Genomic DNA, 15,270 nt, shown 5'->3' with positions numbered 1-15,270 from the left:
ATATTTCCCCTATAGCCCGTATCTTTTTGTTTCTGATTCATTTTTTTATATCCAGATCATAAGTCTACAGAACACATTAGTTTTCTTTTATATATCTTTTGCTCAGTGTTTATCTTTTTTCTTTGAAACATGAGTTTAAAGGCTATGAAATTTTGGTTTGTTTAAGTGTGTGTGTGTGTAATAGTCAATGATGCCATCACAGATGATTTATGGCTAAGGTACAGCCATGAACAGTGTGGAGTTGTGTGGGCACAAAGAGGGTTAATATCTGATCTGTATTTTTTATTTTCTACAATATGATTGTAAGTTTTCAGCTCATGCTCATAATGTGCGATTTCCATTATAGTGGAGCAGGCTCTGTCCCTTTAATAGATATGATATGTCTACTTGCCAAAAAAGTAGTGACCAATGGTCAGTGGGAAAGCTGTGTCACTAAGAAATAGAGCGCTCTGAGAAAAGAATTATGTTCACAGTGTTGTGTTTGTTGACACTTAAAAAGGCAACCTGGCAACGCACGGACTGTGTCGCAGCGGTGGGAACTTTCTTCTTCAATACTGCATTAATCCTGGAATCTGTTGGATTATTGTTACCTGGGTTGGTTCAGGGGGTTCTGCAGCCCTCCAGCGGGGAACAGGCGCAGCTGCAGCCTGAGCTGGGTAACCTCCTCCCCGGGCACCGCCACTCTGTTTGTGTATGTGGAATGCGGGTCAAGCGGAACTCACGGCAAAAAACTGCGCTTCACTTCAAACTCAAACACCGGCTTACATCGGCCCGACGTGCTCTGTATGTACTGTGCAATTTATTTGAACTAACTGAATCCATGTGCATATTTAACAGAATATTCTTATCTGGTTATTTGAGCGAGTTTATATTTCTGGTATGGTCGCACGAGCAGTCCGCTAGAAAAACGCGACATCGTCATTTAAAATGGCGCCAAAGATTAACCTCAGCCAGTGGATTGCTGGTAAACATGTCACATAGTGCCGTGCTGGTTAGCCGCAAAGATAGACAATCGATACTCTCATATTTATAAACACTTCTAATTCATACGTTCTTGTTTACTTCAGGGTAGTTTGTCTGAATCAATGTTTGACCCCTAACCTTTGACAGATAGCTGACTGTAACTGGGTTTTAATTAGGGGCATCGTAAAATATGTTAGCAACAATGGCTAAAGCTAAACACAAACCACTGCAACTGACGTGTAGCCTCCAGCTAACAAACTAGCTGACGTTGCTAACCCCTAGCGTCAGCTAGATTTAACGTGATGTGTCTGTGCAAGAGTAAACAAGTCTGACACAAAGCAGACTGGTCTATATTTGCATAATTGTTCAGTTTAATTTAACCAACGAACCCGCTCAATTTGAGAATGAAAATAAGTCTAATGCTGAATATTATTTCCACTTGAGGAGCCGGGTGTGGGTGGGCCCGCTAGTTGCATAACGGCAATTGGAATTAGCAACCAGGCTAACATTAGAGAGTTAGAATTCACTGCCTCGTTGAGATAAAGAACACTATATAGTCTGCTTAAAAGTTGTGGTTACGTTATGCGGACACAGCGCTGTCTTGTGTATATGTTACAATATTGCCAGAGAAACTATAAAGCACATACAGTCATTGGCTAGGTTTAGCCGCTAGTTACATGGGCACTGCTTTCTACTGTGTTTGTTGGAATACGGGGCGTCACACAAACCGGTGGCTCGCCCAATTTGAGCCTACTCGGCTAAGTTAGGGTTAGCACCTTTCCCCCTCTGTGGACCCTGAGATATTTACACCTATCGGAAGCCCAAGTCGACGTTTATTGACATACGACAAAGGCTGCGTTCATGACACAGCGTTGCGCTGTTTGTGTTGTGCATATGGAAACTTGTTGTCATCGCCTGGACGCCTGCTGTGGTGTGTACACGTCTCTGACGCTATGAGATCACCAAGGGAACACGTTTTTAGAATTTTGCCCTGCTGTAGTGCTTACATGTAAAATGATCTGCGTTCAGTACTTAATAATTTATTAATATATCATGGCGTTAGCCAGTGATTGAGTGGAACATGATCTGTTTTATAGCTGTGGTGTGTCAGGGCTGCTGGGGAGGATGCTGGATATTAACCTGATTGTTTTAAAAAGAAACGGGCATTCAAATTGTTTGTTTCATTCAGCAGCAATTACCCCATCAAATTTGAATGCTTTAGATATTATTTTCGTACAGTACAAATTTACTCTGCCCTTAACGGCATAATGTTGCAATTTATAACATCTTAACTCTTTCGACTTTGAACTAAGTATTTATCTCACAAAATAACTGTGTTATATGCATAACTGATTGAATTCTGTGCCTGGTTTTGAGTCAGACATCTAGTCCCTAAATGTATACACTCATCTTTTTAATATTTGTGTATCCCCGTGTGTTTTGTAGCCACTCATCACCCCCCTGTGTAGCTTAACATCTTGTCTTATTTGTGAAGTGTCCTCACGCCGGAGCTACACAGTCTGACGACCATGAAAAGAAACAGGCACCCCAGCAGCAGTGATGACTCGGATGATGGAAGTAAGCAAAAAAAAATGTCTCTTGTCACTCATTAAATTCCAGATATAGCCTCAAATGAAGCTGGTACAAACCTGCCACTTCCTTGCTTGTAAAAATGAGAGAAGTTTAACAAAAGCATGGCTTTGGAGTTTGTCAGAGACATTTTCTTACATTGTTGTTACTGTCAGAGAGAGTAAGTCTGTGCTTCGTGTTCAGGGCTGAAACCGAGAAAGAGAAAGAAAGGCAGCAGGTCGACAAAGAGGAAAGAAAAGCAAAAGAAGGCCCACAGTGTGAGAAACAGGAGACAGAGTAGGGACAGGAGGCACATTTGGACCTTTAAAGATGTCCAAGCAGGTCAGGTGGAAAGGCTCGAATGACAGCTCAGTGTACACTTTCAAAAACACTGATGTCCCAAAACACGGGGCTTTCCTGATTTGTTCAAATTGTTTGAGGGAGTTGTTGATTACCAAAAAAAACCAAAACAACAATAAAAGTTTCATTATGAGTGTTTACACCGTTTTTATCTTGATGTCATCCGATATATATATAAAAAAAACTAACTAAAGTCATTTACTGGCTATTGCTTACAGTCTTGTCCCATGAGTTGACAGTTGAATGTCAGAGGAGCACATGAACAGAACTGTTCTTGTGTGATGTTGACATCATTCTAGTGATCTTAGATGCTATTTCACTGTGACTATTGCCAGTAATTTCAGAACAGAGCTGCGGTGAAACTGAAAACAGAAAATGTCCTACTTGGATAATTTTCTTCCACTATTTCTGGATGTTATGTTTTCCCCTTTGGGGGAAATCCACATGTTATTGAGGGTGGGAAGTTGTTCATTAGAGCAGAAGCAGTTGAACTAGAAGACTAAAAATGCTGAGACCCATTAATCTCAATAATGTTTCTCCTTCAGGCAACTCCACCTGCTGGTCTCAACACTCATCACAGCACAGGAGAGGAACGGGGCAGAAACCCTCCGAGGTACGTGTGGTGTTGGTTAGAATCTGAGAAATTTAATAACCTATATTTTGTTGTCATTCCATACCCTGCAGTCATACTTTTGTTCTTTGTTTTATTTCGGGAACATTACTTTCTGCAGTTGTTTAGTTGGCTATGCATCAAAGCTTCGCTATCTAAGACCCACAGTCGATGGAGTCCTTGAGATGGAAACATTTTCTCTGTTATCTACTGTACAGTGTGTGGACTTGGTCCCTGCAGCAGCTGTACCTGCCCCTTGAGCAGAAAGCCAATTAAATTAAAGAAAAACAATGACTCTTGCCAAGGCAGCAAGCCGATTGGCTGGTTCTTAGCTGTTGTTGCTACATGGTAGTGTTTTTAAGCTGTGCAGCAAATGGTTGACTAAATCACTATGGAAAAATGTACATGGCACATACTTCTACACACATATACAATGCTTTGCAAAAAGCTAATTTTCCAAATTTTTTCCTCGACTTTTACAACTTTGGGGCATCTTTAACTATATTATGAGTGAATAAGAAATCTGACATCCATAGACTGTTAGTGAGCAAAAACAGCAAGAAAATAAATGTGTAAAAAAAAAAAAGAATTTGATTTTGTTTCTAAATGTAGAATACTTGATGTGTGCGGCAGGTTTTCAGGACAGATTTGATCACAGCCATGAAACTGCACGACTCGTACCAGCTGAACCCAGAGGACTACTACGTCCTTGCTGATCCATGGAGGCAAGAGTGGGAGAAAGGTGTCCAAGTTCCCGTCAGCCCCCAGTCTATCCCACAGCCTGTTGCCAGGTAGGACAACCGAGAGACCCTCCATAGTCTCCATCAAGACAGGAGAGGACACATAACAGACACAGCCTTAAACAAGCTCTCTTATACAAGTTATTACAATATGATCTTAGAGTTAGTTACTGAACCTGTAGGTATCTGAATCATTTATGTTCTCTTACTCACAAGATAGTTCAGAAATTCAGAATGGACGGATTGATCGTAAGTGTGTGCCGGATTGTTACTTTATGTTTGTTGTGCAGAGTACTGGCAGAGAAAGGAAAGGAGGTCATGTTCATCAGGCCAAAGAAGTTGATCCGGACGTCAGGCACCGAGGCGCTGGGCTACGTGGACATCAGGACGCTGGCAGAGGGGATGTGCCGCTACGACCTGAACGAGGAAGACGTCTCCTGGCTGCAGAAAGCAAACGAGGAGTTTGCAGAGATGGGTGAGTCGATGAGCTCGTTTGCATGGTACTTGAAAGCAATGAACGATTGTGTTAGTTCAACCAAAACCGGATTTCTAAAATGTGCGTAAATATGTTGGTCCAACCGAAATGATATGTAATCGAGCTCCTCCAAACTGGACTAACACATCCAAATAATGCGGTTGTAGTTGGATTTACCCCAGCATGCAAGCACTCAACTAAACTCAAATTGGACTAGATGCTCCACACATGCTCCAGAGTTCCATCTCTTGACGTCTTTTTGTAAAACCCGTAAAGTGTGAGCGTATGTTAATACGACCAAGACATTTTACTATTTCATGAGAAATATGAGCTCAACTTGAAATAGTGAATAATTTTCAAACAAATCAGGACACCTTTATCTCCCTGTGTTTCCAGCCCTGCCGCCGCTGGATGAGAGCACAATGGAGCGGGTGATGGAGGAGTTTGAGCGCTGCTGCCACGAAAACATGACGCACGCAGTGGAAACGGAGGAGGGGCTGGGCATCGAGTACGACGAGGACGTGGTGTGTGACGTTTGCCAGTCGCCAGACGGGGAGGACAACAACGAGATGGTGTTCTGCGATAAGTGTAACATCTGCGTTCATCAGGTCAGAGGTCAACACAGACTAATGTTCAGACAGAATGGTTTTGTTAACCTGTTTGTTGAATATAAGTTGAAAGTAAACTACAGTACAACTTAAGATAGGCTTCTTCTTTGTCATCATCTGACACACTATTGTTTTTTTTTAAACTGCTTGCTCTCTGGATGCTGAGAGGCCCTTTGTGTACGTTTCTCACCAGGCGTGTTACGGCATCCAGAAAGTCCCAAAAGGCAGCTGGCTGTGCCGGATCTGCGCTCTTGGCATTCTCCCAAAGTGCCAGTTGTGTCCTAAAAAGGGCGGAGCCATGAAGCCGACCAGAAGTGGAACCAAATGGGTTCACGTCAGCTGTGCCTTGTGGATTCCAGAGGTGAAAATCAGTCCTTCCTGTTTGAATTCTGTTATTTGTTGTGTTTGTTTTTAAGATATGCAATTCTTTCTTTTATTCTTGCTGTCTTCTGTATGTAATCCTGTACTCATGATCATATTTAAAAGCCCGCCCTGCTTTGTGTTATTATGTTAATCTGCTGTGCAGGTGAGCATTGGGAATCCAGAGAAGATGGAGCCGATCACCAACGTGTCCCACATTCCCAGCAACAGATGGGCCCTGATCTGCTGCCTGTGCAAAGAGAAGACGGGAGCCTGTATACAGGTACAGCCACAGCTCATATTTCACACACAGTAATGTAATGAGACACTAAAAGCCAAGCCATGACCAAGCGTGTTGGAGTAATACGCTCAGAGTGGTGGAGTGTTAGCACTGCGAGACGTTCACAGCAGGCATCAGGCTGTTTGTTTCTCTACTATTCACAGTGTGGAAAATGAACTCTTGTTGATTTCACAGCTCAGCAGAGTGAGAGGAGGACCGAAGTCGATTGGTGGGCTGAAAATGTGTTTCCTGTCGGTTATGTTTTACATTAAATGTTAGTTTTTCTTCAAACTGTGAGGGTAACACTATAAATCTAGCCAGCATTTAGATAGTTAGAAAAATTCTAACAGCGTGTGCAGTGTTTTGGGGTAAAAATATAAACAGATGCCACTTATTTAGTGGACAGGGCGGCCGAACTGTGGCCTTCTTTACGTTTTACGTTATGTATGAATTCTCAGCTTCTTGATGCTGCTGACTTGTGTTTTGTTTTACTGAAACACATTTCCATGCCTTTTCAATCAGCAAGTCCACGTTAAACCAAGTTCACATGACAAAATTATGTGCACGGTTTTACACGCCGTAAATGGCACACGTCTGAGGCAAATCAGAGGTCGTCAGTCTCTAAATGTGAACATTTCAAAAGCAGGATTTCTGAGGCTTGCAGAGACGTCCCAGTCCCTGACTGAATAGCTCACGTGTTTGATATTTTCAAGGAATCCGAGGGAGGGAGTAGTTGAGTTGAGTTCAGTCTCGTGGTGTGAACAAACCAGGACTTCAAAAATCCCAAACGCAAGTGAAACACATTGTGCTGTGTGAGCAGTACAATGGTGTGAACTTGGCTTAAGATTTCTTAAGCTGATTATCTTTTAACAGCAGCTACATCCTTCATAATGTGAAACTGAACATTATGATAATCATGACAGAGGATTTATTTCCTACTATGTTGGCAGATTATCAACATGCCTGCTCTGTTAGGTGTGGATGAGTAAAACAGGAAATATCTCCGTGTAGGTTACTGTAAAAAGTGTAAAACTGGTAACTTGGTAAGCTGTAATAATGAGCCCACCTTCATCCTGCTGTGAGCTACAGAGTAACTTATTTTCATCCAGTCGGTGGTTGTGACGAGCAAAGATAAGTGTAGAATAGAGAGAGAGGAGGTTGGAGGTGTGACGGTTATGAAAAGGGTGCAGTTTAACAGACCAGATAGGTGAGTAAACAAGTATTTTTTAAAGGTCTCTCAGTGTTGCTATTAAAAACTCAAATTGCAGATGTAAAGCAAGGAGGTTACAGCTGCATATCAACAGATCTTTAGTCATCCTGACAGCAAAGACAGTCGGAGGTGCTTGAAATTTGTTTCCTCTTGCCTGAAGTGGCCATAAAACACATGGCAATATGTCACTGAGTAGGAATGTTGTGGAAAAATACATCTGTTTGATATTTAAAATTCAGATGTGTTCTACTGTGTTTGCTTCTCAAGTGCTCAGCAAAAAACTGCCGGACTGCCTTCCACGTGACGTGCGGCCTCCATGCCAGCCTTGAAATGAACACCATCCTCACTGAGGACGACGAGGTGAAGTTCAAGTCCTACTGCCCCAAACACTCTGGGCTCGAAGGTGCCGAGTCCAGGGAACAAGACTCGGAGGACGAGGAGGAGAAGAAGGGTGCCAGAGACAAGAAAGGAAGGAGGAGAGGCAGGGTGAGAGGGGAGGAAGGCGCCGCCTGCTTCTCTTCGTCATCCTACGTCCATCCACAGCTTGACAAACCACCCATCAATCAAGAGGAGCTCAGCAGCCGCCAGCAAGAGAAAAGAGTCAACCTTCGCAAGCTGAAGCTGCAGGAGATGGAGGAAGAGTTCTACCAGTTTGTGGAAGTGGAGGAGGTGGCCAATAACCTGAAGCTGCCCCCAGAGGTGGTGGACTTCCTTTACCAGTACTGGAAACTGAAACGCAAAGCCAACTTTAACCAGCCGCTACTCACACCTAAGAAGGACGAGGAGGAGAGCCTGGCACGCCGTGAGCAGGAGGTCCTCCTGCGACGCCTGCAGCTCTTCACCCACCTCCGACAGGACCTGGAGAGGGTAGGTTTCCATTTCTCCTGGATCGAGACTCGCATGAGCACAGAGAGCAGCAGCAGCAAGAGGAAGCAGACCTTCAGGAGGGGAAAGTGGCAGTCTGTTGGTCAGAGAAACCGCTGATAGACAACTTAATAAACATGGACTCCAAAAGAAAGTGTTTGCTCAGATCTGAAAAGGGAGTGACGGCAGCAAGAGAGAGAAGAGAAGCTGACTATTTATTACGCAAAAATAAAATTTTTTAGTAAAGCAGCAGAACAGATTACATATCTGAGAGCTCCTTCCTCCTCACAGTGTTCTGCTTATTTGAAGCAGCATTAGACTCTGAGTAACATCCTGCTCCTGAGACAGGAAGTTGTTAAATCACAAAACATATCCAGGTGCTCATCTGTCTATAACGGGTTATCAGGCCTTTCTCTGAGGTTTTATTGAGAAACATTTAGGCTCAGCTGTGCTGTGGTGACTCATGAGTGCTGCTGGCTTTTTACTGACAGTAAGTACAGTCGGGTGCACATGTTAATTTTCACCGAGGGTGGTGTGCTCTGGGCTGCAGGAGTGGGCACACGCTTTCTTCACGGAACATGTGTTTACAAACTATAAAAACTCACCTCGAAAAGAGACGAGAAACGTTAGCCAGCAGCTCACTCTCAGTCCTGCTGTGTGTGTTCACATCTGCACTCTGGTTAACGTATCTGAAGCTGAATCATCCATCAGTGCGGCGGCTGGAGATTTCTGCTTTGAACCTGCGGAGCACCACCTGCAGTCTCAGAAAGGCGAGTTCAGGCAGTTCCACATAGAACATTAGAGGAACTGATCCTGGCTATTTCCTGTGTAGGGCTGTGCAGCTGTTTTGCATGTGAGGAACCGATGAAATGATTAGCTATCAAGCTACAAGGAGAAATGAACAGCTGACTTGCTGGGACTGAGCCTGGCCAAACAAGTGGGCGGAGATATGAGTGGATTAGCATATTAATGGTTCTCACTGAATGAAGTGCAGTCATATTTAGGTCATTTTAAGACCACCGGAGGAAATAAAATTTGCAAATGTACAATTTTGAGGTGTCTTTAGGGGATACTAACTGCTCCATCTATCTTTTTTAAGTTCTCATAATTGGGAGAAAGATTTTACTACGTTTCGGGATGTGTTTACATAGTGATAAGACGCCTCAAAAACCTGCTCACATCTAAGATACTCAGTTTTTAGCAAACTATCCGTGTTGGTGCGGACAGGGTTCTGTCCACGCTGCACTCTGAATGCGTTTATTCACACTGAGAAGTGGCAGCAGATCTGCATACAGTTCGCCTCAGTTCCAGAGTGGGAAGACAATTTAAAGTCAAAGCAATCTGTCTGAAAGAACTTGCTGTTGCTCCTCAGGTCCGTAACCTGACATACATGGTGACCCGGAGGGAGAAGATGAAGCGCTCGCTGTGGAGGGTCCAGGAGCAGATCTTCCAGCACCAAGTCCGACTGCTCGACCACGAGCTGCTCAGTGGTGAGTCAGTAAGAGCAGGACGTTTGAGAAGCCACAAAAGGTTTCATGGCCACTGTGCCGCCCATCATCACAGTATGGTAGCTCTAAAACAGATTTTCTGAGTTTGTACTGAAGCTGCCCATCTCTTGTGTGTGTTGCAGGTGATCCTTCTGCAGAGGATCTGGAGAAGCTTTTCTCTCTGGGCTGGTTATCTTCTCAGGGCTCCCAGTCCAGCGCCTCCTCGGGCCACTCTGGACTGAAGACCAAACGAGGGTCTCAGAAGCAGGAAAGGAGAAAAAGCAGTGACAGAAAGAGCTCGTCTGACTCATCGCACAGCCACAAGAAGGACAATCAGAGCAAGCTGCCGGAGATGAAGGAAAGCAAAAGCTCCGCAGGTGACGCCAAAATTCAAAAGCCAGACCTGAGCCAGGAGGGGCTGTTCCCAAAGCTCCCGAAGCCGGAGGTCATTCAGGAAACTACTACCATCAAGCTGCACAAACCTGAGAGCAGGAAAGGCCCGAAAAGGGAGGCCTCAGGACCAGAACCCGAAGATCTGGTGGGACGGAAACAAGAGCACGAGCAGGAGGAGAGAGGAAGGAAGAGGAGGAGCGAGGTCACAGAAAGCTTCCCCTGCCAGGTGAAGAACAAGTTTGGGTCAAAACATCTGGAGAAAACTGTGTCCATCAGGCTTGTGGATATCAGAAACTCTGACTCAGATGAGTATTTCATAGATGAAGGAATGGCCAAAAGAAACCACGTCTCTCTGGATGTGACATCCAACACTAAGTTTAGCAAAGCCAGCGTGGTTTCGGACACCTCTGCGGCCTTCAAAACCAACGGCTGGCTGAGAAAGGCCCCCAACAACGGCTCGAACTCGCCTGATGGACCCGTGACCGGGCATCTGAAAAGTTGGGGGAAGTTCCGGATCCCCAAAAGGAGTGAGAAGCCTCTGAGTGCAACTTTGAAGATGCAGGAGCAGGCGGAGCAACGCAAGCCTCTGCTCAGGCCGCTGACCAACACGCCGGCGCCGTCGTACCCCAGGACACGACTCCGAACAGGGACAGAAAACGACGGCTACACCTCCGACTCCAAAGCCGGCGACGGGGAAGCGGAGCCCTGCGTGAAGCGATGCCACTCCCACGAGCTACAAGGCGACTCGACTCTCGGACGCCGCTACGGGTCTGACATCATCCGCCGAGGCGTGCTGGCCTCCTGATGGCGGAGAAAAACTCAGAAAATAAGCTGCACTGTGTTAGTCGGAAAAGAACGACGGTTGCTCTTTGTACCTTTATTTTTCTTGAGAAATCTTAAAATGGCTAGATTAAAAACAGAGCTGATATTTATTTTTTATTTGTAACATAATGTACAACTGGGAAATATTTGACTTTATTTTGAGCTAGTTTTTATTTTTATTCCCTCAAAGTAGAAAGATGTCAAGTTGCCACTTAACCGCTTGCTCTGATATTTACAAGCAAAAGCATCAACGAGGGCGAAGTTGTGATTGTTGCTTGGGACCATAAGCTTGCAATGTCATTTGTGTTTGATATAGTATTCAAGTCGGCCACCAGTCAGTTGCACATAGAGCAAAAAGCTCAGAGAATCCTGATCCTGTCGGCAAATACGACTCTACTGGTCTCTCTATTTTAATTTTTTTTTATTCAAGCTTCATTTAATGTTAGGCGCCAACAGGAAGTCAGACTGCCCTTTTTAATGCTATTTAACCTCGTCAGGCTGCAGTCGTGAAACATTATGAACTGTGAATCCGAACAAAATGGAGTCAAGAATAATGTTTTACTCGTCGTCTGCACTTAAGTGTAATTGAACTGCGATCGTATCCGTCATGTGCCTAACTTTTATTTGAAGCGTTTGCACTACGAGAGGACGGCACACGTATGAGGTATGAGAAAAGTTATTTTTACACTGAAAAATGGAAACGCATTTTGTACCCTCGGCCGCTGCTGTACTACTGTTATGCAAAATGAATTATTTTGGGTTGTTGTCTCGGAAGAGGAATAAAAAATTTTTTAAAAAAAGACTGAATACGTGAGTGTGGTGACATGCGTGGGTGACGTCAGTCTGTTTTCCAGGAAGTTCTTAGTGAGGCTGCAGACTGGAAAGAATTGTTAGATTTGATACGATGAATCAAAATTAAGTCTCCATTTACTTTTGTTAGTCAGTGTGCTTCGAATCATCTTGTTCAAATGAATGTTTTAAAAAATTAAGCAGTTATTAGATGAGCACTTTTTACTGAAAGAAATCAAAAATACACCTAGTGGGTTAGTTATCAGGAATAGTTGCTGCAGCCCCATATTTGATTCCGTTTCCCCTTCATCGGAACAGAGTGTCTCTGCACATAAGGAACTGAAACTCGAACGAGAGGATGTCCTGGAGGTCAACACAGTTTGACCAAAATCAACCACCAGACCCCTCTCAGTATAGTGTCACCCAGAAGCGTACCGTCCTCCGCCAAAACTCAGGCAACAAACAGAAGAAACAACTTCTAAAGATATTAAGACTTTTGAACTGCAGTAGTTAGTTCCTTAAAGCACACCTTACAAATTGGGCCAGAATATCTAAATCAAGCTGTAAAATTTTAGTTTTAATCTAGTTTTTAAACCACAAATAACTGGCCAAACAGTAACGTTGGTTTAAAGTTGATGTTACTCTGACATATTTTTTTATGTTTTCAGACAGTATATCAGCATCTGCACCATTTCCTTAAAACTTTAAAAAACAAACAAAAAAAGTCTTGTTTTAGGGAGGTTTACTAAAGAAATTAAAAGATTTCAGTGGTGGGTGGGGCCTGATCAGGCCACTGGAGCCGACCAATCAGAACAGAGGGAACCTTTCCAGAAGGTCACAGCCTCCTGGACTTGTTGTCATAGGAAATATTTAAGTATGGAGGGCACTGTCGAAGCTGTGGGATGACTAAAAGCTGAAAAAGTGACCAATGAAACATTCATTCCTATGTTGGATATGTTCAAAATGTACACGCCAGACAAAATGAAGCCAGGATTTTTGTTTTGTCAGCCTCCTAATACAAGCTGTAAAGCATCCCTCTCATCTCACTCAAAACACTGAATCTTAATAGCTCAACAACGATTTGAGGTTCTAAGTGAAGGTTTTAAGCTTAAGTTTAAAGTGGCATTACATTACATTTAGTGACAGAGGCATGGAGGAAGAACAAACATGTGACAGCATCACAGTTAACCGAAGCTCAGGTTTTTGTCCAAACTTTGGTCACAACAAAAAGGTTAAATCTTTGCATGTTGATTAGAAAAATGCAGCATTTCAGGGAACAGCTGGATGTTTGACCACTTTATTGCACGATTCAACTGATGTGAGATCCTGCACAAGTTTTTCGGCACTGCATGAAGAAAAAAAAATGTCAAGGAATTGTATATTTACAATAGATGCATCACTATTCCCTCTTATACATTATGTACATATTAGTCTCTGGTTTGCTATGACAGTAGTTACAAAATGAAACACCTATGCGCACACATGACACTTCAGCTCTACAGGGAATTACAGTGCTTACAAAATAAAAAAAACTGACTGGACTACATTCACTCAACGTAAGGTTAGGATGAACAACGTTACACAGAAAATACAAAGAAAAACCAACCCCCCCCCCCCAAAAAGAATCGAATGAGACGCGCCGCACTGGTGGACATGTTCCCGTTCACATGCCCTGGGAGAAAAATAAAAGGATTTATTATTCTTTTTAAAAAAGGTGCAGTTATTTAAAGATATTTTGTATCTGTACACATCGTATCTGGTCTGCGGGGGTGTTTTTTTAAATCTATTTTTAAGAAACAAAGCAAAGTGGATTAAATGTAAAATGCCCAAAGAAGCCACTTCCTCAGAAAGACTCAAATACAATGTAGGACTCAGAAACCTCGACAAACCCAAAATACGGCAGCAAGACACCCGACCTCTCCGAAGAGTCCCGAATGCTCGATGAAGGCGAGCAGCAGCACGTGAATGCAAGTACGACAAAACCCATTTAAATGACTAATACTTTTCAGGCAAAGTCTGACACGTAAAACACAAAACGCAACCGATTCTTTTTCCCTCCACTTATGTGCATGTTTTCAAGCAGAAACAGTGGTTTTTCAAGACTCTCTTTCAGCTCACTGCCACATTTGGCTGAGCTTTAGTGTCACTAACTGCTCCACTAAATCCATTTCTCAGTTCTACGCATCGCCCGCGTGTAAAAGCAGACGAGCTGAACGCAGATCTTAAAGCAGCTGTTGCGAAAGTGCAGAGGGTGGATGACAAGATTCTGCCGCACAACTAAAGGATTTGCTTTGGGAAATTGGGTTTCCGTCCGACCCTCCAAAACTCATCCAGATCGCCGACATGCAAGAAGGGGACGGCAGAAAGAGGAACAACCAGCCAGAACGGAGACGACAAGTTTTTAATAACAAAAAAATAATTAGAAAACCTTCATAACATCTGGAAGCGACGGGCCAGACTGGAACTGTTCGGAGTTCACTGCCGAGCCGCTCCCATAAGGCCTGCTTAAAAACAGTCCCTTGAAATCATAGCTTCAAATATAACAAGTTTAACATACGTCAGGGCTGATTTGGGGTCTAGAACATGTACGATTCAAGTGAACGCCACCAACCACACTTTAACGAAAGGATTTCTTTAACCAGTTTCCTTTCCACGCCGCCATCGCTGTTCTCCTTTTCGAAGCATCTGATCAGTTGACTCCATTCATCTGCTTGTTTATTAAGTAAAGTTAAACTCCATTACTCTCAATTTTTCCCTCTGAGAATGTTAATATGAACAGCGTTTAGAAAAATCCAAAGCTGGATGCAATTCATGGATTCTGGGAGGATGCTCAAGGAAGAATTCCCGCTGATGTTGGGCCAAATGTGAGAGTATGAAGAGGGGTTTGCTGTCGATGCACAGCCCGGTCAGCACAGAGCAGTCCAACTCTCCTTCACTCTAGAATGTTTAGACTCATGAAAACATGATTCGCCAAAACTCAGGATTAAGCGTTAGCCAGTGTTGAAGTATTAAACAGTAACCAGTGTGCATCTTTGAGACTAAAACCTCCTGAGGATTAAAAAAAACAAACAAACAGAGGTCTTTCAATTAAAAATCCCAGCCAGCGACACAGACCTTCAGATTCCAGACAACATGACTAAAGTAATCATGCTTAAAGAGTCTTTGAACCTGACATTTCAGTCATCCAAATGTGATGTTAAACAGCACCCTTTGACAAATGATCAGGAATCGCTCAGTCCCTCGTAGATGTGGTTCGTCATCCAACAGAACAGGAAGTATCTGACATGTCAACCTCCCAGTAGTGTTTTTTTTTTTTTCTATCAGACCTTGGGTTTTGAACAGGTCTTTAATACCTTCTGTAATCCCTTGTCTTCTGGCAAGGTTTGTACGCGCCATCATTCAGCACCTTTGTTAAAAAAAATAAAAAAGGGGAACAAAACTGAGCTAAAACAAGCTAACAGGCCGTAAAATAGCAAACATGTCTACAGTTACGTGTGATCTATGGCTACGCAAATAAGTAGAGGTAACCTGAAGCCTATCCATAGTGTCTTGGTGTTTGACATTACATCTGGCATATATATACTATATATAAAAATAAAAATCCATTTGGCAACCTGTTTGATGTCGAACACTATCCCAGGAATCATCATTTTGGTTTTTGATATACACATATATAGATATAGCTATAAAACTCTGCTGTTCACAACACTTTGTGTTGGAGGGAGCTGACTGAGATTCAA

General features: G+C 43.3%; 1 protein-coding gene across 2 annotated transcripts; it reads left to right on the top strand.

Annotated features, from left to right (window-relative positions):
• The first annotated feature begins 478 nt into the window (after positions 1 to 478).
• On the top strand, positions 479 to 11,541 carry jade1 (jade family PHD finger 1). Of its 2 annotated transcripts, none has more exons than XM_072366027.1 (11): positions 479 to 783; positions 2,459 to 2,541; positions 3,438 to 3,505; positions 4,136 to 4,293; positions 4,533 to 4,717; positions 5,114 to 5,325; positions 5,519 to 5,686; positions 5,852 to 5,968; positions 7,443 to 8,042; positions 9,412 to 9,529; positions 9,670 to 11,541. In XM_072366027.1, the coding sequence occupies exons 1-11, from the start codon at positions 701 to 703 to the stop codon at positions 10,722 to 10,724; spliced, it is 2,847 nt and encodes a 948-aa protein (XP_072222128.1). In that variant the 5' UTR covers positions 479 to 700; the 3' UTR covers positions 10,725 to 11,541. The 2 variants fall into 2 exon arrangements, with proteins under 2 accessions (XP_072222128.1, XP_072222129.1); XM_072366028.1 differs by having other exon boundaries at positions 480 to 783; positions 2,410 to 2,541.
• The last annotated feature ends 3,729 nt before the right edge of the window (positions 11,542 to 15,270 follow it).

Source organism: Leuresthes tenuis, unplaced genomic scaffold (assembly GCF_036924035.1).
Source record: "Leuresthes tenuis unplaced genomic scaffold, fLeuTen1.0.hap1 SCAF_15, whole genome shotgun sequence".
Classification (NCBI taxonomy): domain Eukaryota; kingdom Metazoa; phylum Chordata; class Actinopteri; order Atheriniformes; family Atherinopsidae; genus Leuresthes; species Leuresthes tenuis.
This window is presented reverse-complemented; position numbering and strand designations above follow the sequence as displayed.

Bases quoted from the DNA above. Each gene is read 5' to 3' on its own strand.
- jade1 (XM_072366027.1), top strand. From the start codon at position 701: ATGCGGGTCAAGCGGAACTCACGGCAAAAAACTGCGCTTCACTTCAAA. The intron at 5,969-7,442 runs GTACAGCCACAG...TTGCTTCTCAAG, and splicing joins AGACGGGAGCCTGTATACAG to TGCTCAGCAAAAAACTGCCG. The intron at 9,530-9,669 runs GTGAGTCAGTAA...TGTGTGTTGCAG, and splicing joins CGACCACGAGCTGCTCAGTG to GTGATCCTTCTGCAGAGGAT.